The sequence below is a fragment of the Lampetra fluviatilis genome, assembly GCF_964198595.1.
Source record: "Lampetra fluviatilis chromosome 45 unlocalized genomic scaffold, kcLamFluv1.1 SUPER_45_unloc_1, whole genome shotgun sequence".
In the NCBI taxonomy this organism is placed as follows: Eukaryota; Metazoa; Chordata; class Hyperoartia; order Petromyzontiformes; family Petromyzontidae; genus Lampetra; species Lampetra fluviatilis.
This window is the reverse complement of record NW_027620425.1, coordinates 1,381,818-1,391,521: the sequence shown is the minus strand read 5'-3', so window position 1 is coordinate 1,391,521 and position 9,704 is coordinate 1,381,818. Positions and strand designations below refer to the sequence as shown.

The following is a 9,704-nucleotide window of genomic DNA, read 5'->3' as shown; positions in this document are numbered from 1 at the left end:
CAACCCATGACACCACGAATGTATAAAGACATCCCAGTTTACCATTGCTAATCACTGCACCACTATCAATTACACCCCAGTGTATAAACACATCCCAGTTCACCATTGATAATCACTGCACCTCTACACTACAGTCACACTCCTCTGGCAGGGTGAATACATCCACGTTGGCTTCACACACACACAGAGCAGTACTTATTTTATCAACCCCCCCTCCCCCCTAAAAAGGTTGTGATGATTGTTTACGCTCAGACCCCCCTCCCCCCCGTTCTGATGGACAACCACCAGCCAGTCGAGTGACGGTGACGAGGGTGGCGAGCGACGTGCGTCGTGGCGTCTGCCCTCTGCGCTGTTCGCGTTCACCTCTCTCAGGACGCACCACTCAGATCCACGATCTTCACTGAGTCACAAACTTTATAGTACGACATCACAAGCTCCAAAACCCCGAACCACCCCACTCGCAGCCCCACTCCCAGCCCCACTCCCAGCCCCACTCCCAGCCCCACTCCCAGCCCAGGGTGTAAGGGCTGAGAGAAAGTTGCATGAAATGAGTGCAACAGCGCCATGGAGTCTGCGTTGTAAAACGACAGCAGCCCCGCGTCCCAGTCCAGGTGGACCCCGACTCTCTGCGGAGGCTCCGGCACCGACAGTGATGTCACTACCCCGCCATGCAGCACTGAGAAGCTGTCGCCATATTTACGTAGACACCAGGAGACGTCGCTCCCTCCCAGGCGGCACTCAGCACCACCCCCTCTCCGTGGGATCGTCCCGTACGCGACTCCAACCCGACAGCACCTCACGCTCCCCACGTCCACCTCCCAGTAGTGCTGACCCGACGAGAAGCTCTCAGCGCACAGGGCTTGTCGCCAACCATCAAAGCGCTGTGGGTGTTTGGGGCGACGCATGGGGACATCGCTCCACGTCACCGTCCTGAGATCCGAGGAAATCTGGAGGCCGTCGTGGGCTGAGTTTGTGTCCAGAGTCGGTGAGCGTCCATCTGTGGTGAGGACATCGACGACGCCCGCACAGCGGTCACGGCGACGCGTGCGCAGTAGCGGCACGAGCAGTGCACGTGGCGAGTACACACACACACACAGACACGTGGCGTGTACACACACACAGACACGTGGCGTGTACACACACACATACAGACACGTGGCGTGTACACACACAGACACGTGGCGTGTACACACACACAGACACGTGGCGTGTACACACACACAGACACGTGGCGTGTGCACACACAGACACGTGGCGTGTACACACACACGCTCGTGTTGTCTGTTGTGTTGTGGTCATACCGCCGTATGTGATATGGAACACATTGAATAGCACGTTTATGTCACATGCATACAGTAGTTGTTAGTATTAGTGTACACATACTTTTATTCGTTAGTATCGCGTCTCTCTACAAATAGGACGCCTGTACAATAGCCACCACAGACATTGTGTGTCACTCCACTGCTGGATGAGCGCCTCCCCGCGCCGTGCGCGTCCTGTGGGGGGTTACTTGACCATACTTCACCGCTCTCGTCGGTGCGCCTTGGCGATGGTGGGGATGGCGAACATAGAAGCGTAGAGGTGCAGTACAACAGTGGATCACGCTGCGCTGCCCTCTGCTGTCCACCCCGTCGCAACGGTGTAAAGTTTTTACTTTAATTAAACTAATTTCGATGCCTGAAGATCTCCAGGTCCTTTGCTGTTGAGTGTTGACACTCCGGATTTAGAAAAGCGCGTTCAGAGTACTCGGCTGCCGCTATAAATGTCCACACAATGATGATGACGATGACGACGATATCAGCCTCAGCGTAGCGATAGGCGCACTGCGCTACGAACCCGGCGACCCGAGTTTGATTCCCGCTCACGGCCAACACCGGTGATGATCATCTGAACCGGTCCTGGGCTTCGTTTGGTCGACTCAGCCTCAAATGAGTACCTGTTGCGGTGTGTAGTTAACGCCGCCACTAGGGAGACAAAGGCGGCCGGGCGTGGTGCTGGCCACCCACCCCCTCGTGTGCCGTGCCGGCCTTCATAGGTGCTGCTACTCACTAACAGCACTTGCCCCTACAGTCTGTTAAGGCTATACGGTGGATTTTTGTTTTTGGGTTAGTAGGTGAGTGAGTGCTTGTATGGGTGAGTGAGTGGTTGATTCGACGAGTGGGGGAGAAAGTGAGTGGATGATGTAGTAAATGTGTGAGCAGATGAGTGAGTGGGGGAGTGATTGAGTGGGTGTGTGGGGGAGAGAGTGAGTGGGTGAGGTATTATGAGTACGTGAGTGAGTGGTTGCGTGGATTGATGGGTAAGTGAGTGGGTGAGTAAGAGTGTAAGTCGATGATTGGGTGGGTGAGTGAGTGGTTGGGTGGGTGGATGGATGGGTGAGTAAGTGAGTGGGGGAGTACGAGTGAGTGGGTGAGTCAGTGAGTGAGTGGTTTTGTGGATGAGTGGCGGAGAGAGTGAGCGGATGATGTAGTAAGAGTGTGAGCAGATGAATGAGTGGGGGAGTGATTGAGTGGGTGAGTGAGTAGGTGGGGTAGTAAGAGTCAGCGGGAGAGTGAGTGAGTGACGTGACAAGAGTGTGAGAGAGTGTTTAGTCTGGGAAGTATTTTGACCGCGATTGCATCGTCTGATGTGATTGTACTCTAAGAATCCCAAAGCTGCCTTACTCCGGCTCTCTGAACCTCGTGTAGCGATGCACGGTGATGGCTATGTGCGGACAATCTCGCTGCGGTGAGCCACTCTGCTGTGACTTAAGTGAGAGTGATATCGTGCTGGAACAGTTGGTGCACCAGCAGCAGTTGTTCACTCGTATCGCTGTGAACCGTGCAACCTCAGTTTGATTCCCTGCTGTGGCTAACGGGGCCGAGAGACATCAGAACTGGTCCCTGTCCTCAGGGCCAGATTAAGATTTTCTAGGCCCCTGGGCTAGAGGTACTGTGAGCCCCCACCCGCCCCCAGACATATTTTCCAAAGGAAACAAAGTAATAAAATGTAATTTTTTTACAAGGCTAACAAATCAAATTCAGCATTCACAAGTGAAATAACTTTTCATTTAATCACTGGAGGCCTTCCAGCTGGCGGAGACCCCTGGGCTGCAGCCCCTGAAGCCCCCCACGCCTTAATCCGGCCCTGCCTGTCCTACCCATTCGCAGACAACACAGATATTCAGTGGCCACCGTCGTGAGGTGTGGTCAAGCAAACCCTCATATTCGACACACCGTGGGAGGCCTTCATCCGGTCATAGATTGGTAAAAGGGCCGTAAATGGGGATTCTTACAGTGGAACTCTGTGACCAAATCACTTACATTCCGTTACACTTTTTAAAGTCCCGATTGTGAAGGCTGCCATCGCGATGACGATGAAACAGATGCAGTCTCCATCGTGCACTTCGTTATATGTTCACAGTTTAATCCCAAATTTGTCCGCTAGTGAGCGTTCTAACTGCAATAGGTTACTTATCCTTTGGGTATTTCGGTAAAGTCACGTAGATAGCTACAAATTAATTAAATAATACATATAAAATAATAAATATAAAATAAACATATTTATCAGTTTTATTAATTTGTACCTATCTACGTGATTTTACCGAAAGACCAAAAGGATATGAATTCCTGCAGTCACGAAAGCTTTAAGTCGAGGTAACTTATCATTTGGGCTCACGTTCATCTTAATTCTCACCTAGCGGCCACTTTCCTCAACGAACCGTGCACCCACTGCACCCAAGCGTGATGGTCAGCGTTTGAATGAGGGTGACAGGACTGGGACGTACTTCGTCCGTAGCTTACAAAATCGCCCGTTTGCTCTCAAGAAACGCACTGTTACGTTGCTGTTGTTGTTGTTTGCACCTCTTGATGAGCGAGACGCATCGTGCTGTTGACAATCTTTCACCCGGAACCTCGGTGGACGTTTCATGACCTGCATGTACGCAGGTCTCCCTTGCCATGAATGCTCTCAAGCCAGAGGTAAAAAAAAGGATGACCTCCAAATGGGTGGGATTTATCGGTAATCCGGAGTCTGTGATGGAGTCTAACGAAGATCGATGTGGCAGAGGGACGTACCGAGAAAAGACAGAAGATTAGTTCTAACGCCGCCCACTGAGATGACTTTTGCGAGGTTCAAACTGCAGGAGACGGGGGCTGGGTCATCCTGAATCTCCTGGGAGATGGAGCTCCTCCTGCACTCACACCACAGGAAACACACAGAGTCTCATGAGGGTCCAGGTCTGTACACTCACAGCACAGGACACACACAGAGTCTCATGAGGGTCCAGGTCTGTACACTCACAGCACAGGACACACACAGAGTCTCATGAGGGTTCATGTCTCTCTACACTCACAGCACAGGACACACACAGAGTCTCATGAGGGCTGCAATGTTTCTCTACACACGGGCAAGACAGGCAGTCCTTGACTTATAAACAGCCCGTACTTATGAACCACATTCCATTAAATATTTCAAAAAATAACATTGACTTAAAACGCGAACTCGCAATTGCAAACTGAACCGCAGAACTATTTTTTTCAGGTGAGCGATCCTCCACGCAATGTAATGAGGCGGACTCGCGCTTGGAGTGAGTGTTTACGTGTGTGTGTGCGTGCGGACGTGTGTGTAAAACTATGAGTTTGTAGGGAGTGGTGGTATCGCGGAGAGTGCGCTACGCGATGAAAGTGGCGACCCAGGTACAATTTCCGCTCACGGACAACACTGGTGACGATGATCTGAACCGGTCTCGGGCCTCCCCTAGGTCGACCCAGCCTCAAATGAGTACCTGGTGCGGTGTGTAGTAAACATCGCTAGCACTGGGGAGACAAAGGCGGTCGGGCGTGGTGCTGGCCACCCACCCCTTCGTGTGCCGTATCGGCCTTCATAGGTGCTCGCTAACAGCACTTGACCCTCCAGTCTGTTAAGGCTACACGGGGGATCTTTGTCTGTGTGTGCATGCGCGCGTGCCCATTTTGTTGTGGTGACTAATTGCCCCCCCCCCCGCCCGCTTCCGACTACAAGCTCGCATCAATGTAATCGAATTTGTTTTCTATTTATGTTAATTTGTTGTACGTTTAATTTCCTATACAGACTATTTTACAGTGTTAGATGAAAATGTAGAACATTTCTTCTTAATTATGAGTTTAGCAATGCTTCCTTTTTTAAATCCTTTATATTAAGTTCACTTGCTTGCTTGCTTGCGCGCTTACGACCGTGCAAATCTTTCGGTCGTTTTTTAACCCACTTCCCGTGATCCAATCGAGCTGACATTTTGCACACAGACTCGTTGTGCGTGACAATTTATGTTCGTGAAAAAATGTTTCCAAAATGTTCCACTTGTTAGGAAAAAAATAATTTCATATTTAATTTAAAATACCAACGTGATAAAAATGAAACTCTTACTCAAGAAAAACAGAAATGAATAATAAAATAAAACCGATGCCACGCATATAAAGGATTTATAGTGAAAAACTTAGTTTTTACGGGTTAATTTTTTAAATCCTTTATATTAAGTTTACTTGCTTGCGCGCTTACGACTGTGCAAATCTTTCGGTCGTGTTTTAACCCACTTCCCGTGATCCAATCGAGCTGACATTTTGCACACAGACTCGTTGTGCGTGACAATTTATTTTCGTGAAAATTTTTTTCCTAAATTTTACACTTTTTAGGAATTTTTTTTTATATTTAATTACCAATTGCTTAATGGTGGCAGGCAATCATCTGACCCATAGGTGGCAGCCATCTCAAGCCAGAGGACGAGAGGACTCTCGCCGCCACGCATATAAAGGATTTATAGTGAAAAACTTTGTTTTTACGGGTTAATTTTTATTGAACCGTAACACATTTTATAACACTGACCGTGTCGGCATTTAAATACAGTGCATTACTGTTTTACAACTTACGAACCGTTCGACTTACGAACGAGTCTCAGGAACAAATTACGTTCGTAACCCGAGGACTGTCTATATGGGATACAATTGACCATATGGGATTACAACTGCATACATTTGCGTTTATCAGGATTCACATCACGACCGTTCGCTGATTTGTCCACGAGGTGGCAGACAGAGCTCGAGTTTGAGTCTGGGTTGGTACTAACCTGAGACTCTCATGCAGGGGATCCTGAAAAAACACAAACCCGCATTTCACGTTAACAATGACATCCTAAACAGATGCGCATCATCCACATAGTCACCTCCTGTTTACAGTGGAGCCTGACATCAAGGAATTAACAAATATCCACAAACGGAGAATGGTGCACAAACAGGGTTATCTATGGAACCTAAATGCCAATATCGAAATTATGAAAACATTAAGAAGAAGCTTTATCCTTTTTGTGAATTAAAATAGATGTTTAGATGTTCAAACACCAAACAGATACCTATTGCAAGGCATCACTTCTCAACCAGAGATATTCCTTCTTTGATACTTGCAGCCTTTGTACTGTTAAGCCTATTCCTATTTTTTCATCAAAAACAAGGTTCGTTTAACTGGACACGGGAAGACCCCAACAAACAACAAAGCCACTGTCTGCAGGTCTACTCTAGCACCTAAACAAATGGTTAAATAAAAGTTCGACAACTCATGTTTCGAACTCTGAATAAACTCAACTTTGTATTTTACCAGATAAGGCACACTTGGCCATGTCGCTATTTTTCAGAAGCGACTTGGCCACGAATGATAGCTCAACGAATTGGCTTATCACGTGGACTTTTGCATTAGCAGCGAAATTCTTTAAACGCGTGATGTTGATTCTAAATGTGGAGAGGAAAAACCAGAGGACCCGGAGACAAAATCTACGCGACTACGGGGGGAGAGAGAGAAACGCAAACTCTAAATACAATCGACCCTTCCACATCACGGGGGTTAGGGGCGCAGGCCTCCTGCGATCTGGAAAAACCGCGTAGTTTTGTTTGGTCACCTTAGTCCCTTTGACGAGCGAAGCGAGGACCTCCAGTTACTAAACTTTTTAAAGTTATCTCTACATTTCCAGCCGTTGCGTGTCATCTGCTGGCTTTCGCTTGTCGTCTGCGGCTTTCGCAAAACTCGGAAAAACTCCCAAAAAATTCCCATTTAATTTATTATGCCGACCCCGCGATATATCGGAACCGCAATGGGGAAAGCCGCGATGCAAAAGGGTCGACTGTATACTGCAGGCATCGCCAGGGTCGGGGTCGAACCCACGCTCTCCTGCATAGCAGGCGAGGTAGTTAACATCTCCTAGCCACCGCGGCGAGTGAATGGAGGTGGTGCCACCTGCAGGAATGTGAGCGGGTCCTGCACGGCGAGTGCGGCGAGCAGCTGGTTGATCTCCCGCTCCAGGCCGCGTGCTGTGCTCTCGTAGCGATCGATGGCCGCCTGGATGCGGGACAGCGCGGAGCGGCCCTCCTCATCCACGCGCTCCAGCGCCTCCCTCTTCTCCTGCCTCAGCTGCTCCCTCCGGCGCTCAAACTCTCGGCAGATCCGCGTCTTGGTCCCACGCAGAGACTCCTACGTGGGGATATTCGACGGAGCGCTCTCGACACAAAACGCAACAGCGCGATGCGACTTCGAGAAGGACTTCGACACGGTCACGGTCTCGTGACTCCGTATGAAGAGGCATATGATGTAAATTTTGAGAACGAATGGAGGAGGATTTCTCGAGAATATTCACGTGTGTGTGTGTGTCTGTGTGTGTATCTGTGTGTATCTCTGTACCTGCACGCGATTGTAGTCACCCCTGAGCTGCTGTGTCCGTGATTCAAGCAAAGTCTTCTTCTCCTCTCTCCCCGTCATCTCGCGTCTGAACGCCTCCTATTCACGGGGTAGACAAATACGCGGTGTTTGGTGACTCCCATCATTGTCATCATCATCATCTGGCCCATGTCTTCAGCCCGGAGCCTTGCAGGCAGGTTTCCTGGATTGCCCAGAGATAATCATCATCGCGCTTTTGAAATGTCCTACCTCCCAGTCTGCGAGGTGGTCTTCGGTGGGCAGCACAATATTCCTGTCCCAGGTAGGTGGTCGGATCACAGCGAGGTTCATTGAAGGGGTGCCCCACTTGCACGCTCGGGTCTTCTCCAGTTTTGCCAAACAATGGAATCTAGCGGAACCGATAACCATAACCACCCCCCCCCCCCGATATCTCCACAGAGCACTTTGCATGCCAACGTTCTGTCACGCAATGCAAATGAGCGGCGTCTATGTTAGAGGCGGTGTTTCATTTTTTTACACGAACTCTTGTAACAGAATCAAATCTAAATCTGCCCCAATCGACGATCAAACCGTGCCTGACGGCCTCGCCTCTCCCACTGGAGTGGCCTTCCGCTTGCCTCTTTGTAAGTCCACGGTCAATGCATTTTTGAGGCGTCTCGCGTGTGAAGCATCTCGCGTTACTCTAAATTTCTCTCATTGGTACTCTCCGCGTACGAATCTTATCACGCCAAGTGTATTTTAAATCTTTGCCAGCCATGCCACAAAGTGCTCTGTCTTATGACTAAACCATGGAACACCCAGCTTTGCCATCCGTTCAAATCAGTGTTGCCCAAAGTTATTTGATTGGCTGTCACAATGCTGACACAGCAGGACTTGCCTAATAATGTGCAAATATAAATTATAAAATACAGACTCTCTAGTAGCAGGAAATTGGATTATCATCAATGTATATCTCACCTGTCTTGTCTGTTGTGCATTTTCCACTGGAACGACCTCATGCCCTCTATGTTCCTGAGCATCGGTGCAGAGTGTGCAGACCGGGCTCTCGTCTTGTTCACAGTAAAGAATGAGCTTCTGTCTGTGCTGCTGGCACTGTCGCCCCGCCATGTTCGCGATGGGAGCTACCACGACGTGATCTCTCAGCCTGGGATTCTCTACGTGAGGCAAAACTAAGTTTGTTTCATGACATGTTGTGCAGCCCGGTGACAGCTTGGTCAGATCGTGTTGTGGTGTCTCGCTCTGAGGGCCTCACCTTCCGTGTCTCCTGCTCCTCCTGCAGTATCAGGACCCTGTGTCCTGTGTGTTCACCTGCGATGGTGCAATTTGAGCAGACCAGTCTGCTGTCTACTGTGCAGTAGAATTCCAGCTCCTTTCTGTGCGTCTGGCACTGTCGCTCCGCCAGGTTCGCGATGGGAGCCACCAGGATGTGGTCTCTCAGCCTGGGATTCTCCACGTGAGGCCTCAAGTGCGTCGCACAGAAGGATATACCACATCTCAGGCAGGTCCTCACTGCAGGGGTCTGGCCGCCACGGCAGTTGTCGCACACGACGGCCGTGGCCATCCCGTCTCCAACTCTGAGCCGCTCCACCATGTTGGCGAGGGCCACGTTCCTCCTCAGCTGGGGTAGCACAAGGAACGCCGCTCGGCACTGCGGGCAGCTGAAGCTGCTCGCCGTCTCCCAGGCGGCCTCCAGGCACCGCAGGCAGAACGCGTGGCTGCAGCTCAGCGTGGAGGGGCAGACGAACGTGCCCAGGCAGATGGAGCAGCGCAGCTCACTATCCACACTCTCACTGGGAGTCGCGCTTGTCGTGACCCATGGGCTTCGCTGGGATCGCTCGCTGTGTGGCTCAGAGAGACGCTGATCCAGGATGTCTCTCTTATATCATCATTGACATCACGAGATACTGCCTGAAATGTAAAGCCACGCCTCTAGGTGTGCAAACAGCAGCCTTAAGGTGAACACGGCTACATATACACACCTTTAAATGCATTTTTTTTTTTTATCGAAGGAAACTACTCTTTAAAAATGT

At 50.0% G+C, this 9,704-nt stretch overlaps 1 protein-coding gene across 1 annotated transcript; it reads right to left on the bottom strand.

Moving 5' to 3' along the window:
- Positions 1-368: 368 nt before the first annotated feature.
- LOC144953794 (tripartite motif-containing protein 16-like) lies at positions 369-9,280 on the bottom strand. Its single transcript, XM_078884437.1, has 7 exons — positions 8,927-9,280; positions 7,678-7,773; positions 7,237-7,470; positions 6,080-6,102; positions 4,056-4,168; positions 494-997; positions 369-409 (listed from the first exon to the last, which is right to left on the bottom strand). The coding sequence occupies exons 1-7, from the start codon at positions 9,263-9,265 to the stop codon at positions 369-371; spliced, it is 1,350 nt and encodes a 449-aa protein (XP_078740563.1). The 5' UTR covers positions 9,266-9,280.
- Between the last annotated feature and the right edge of the window lie 424 nt (positions 9,281-9,704).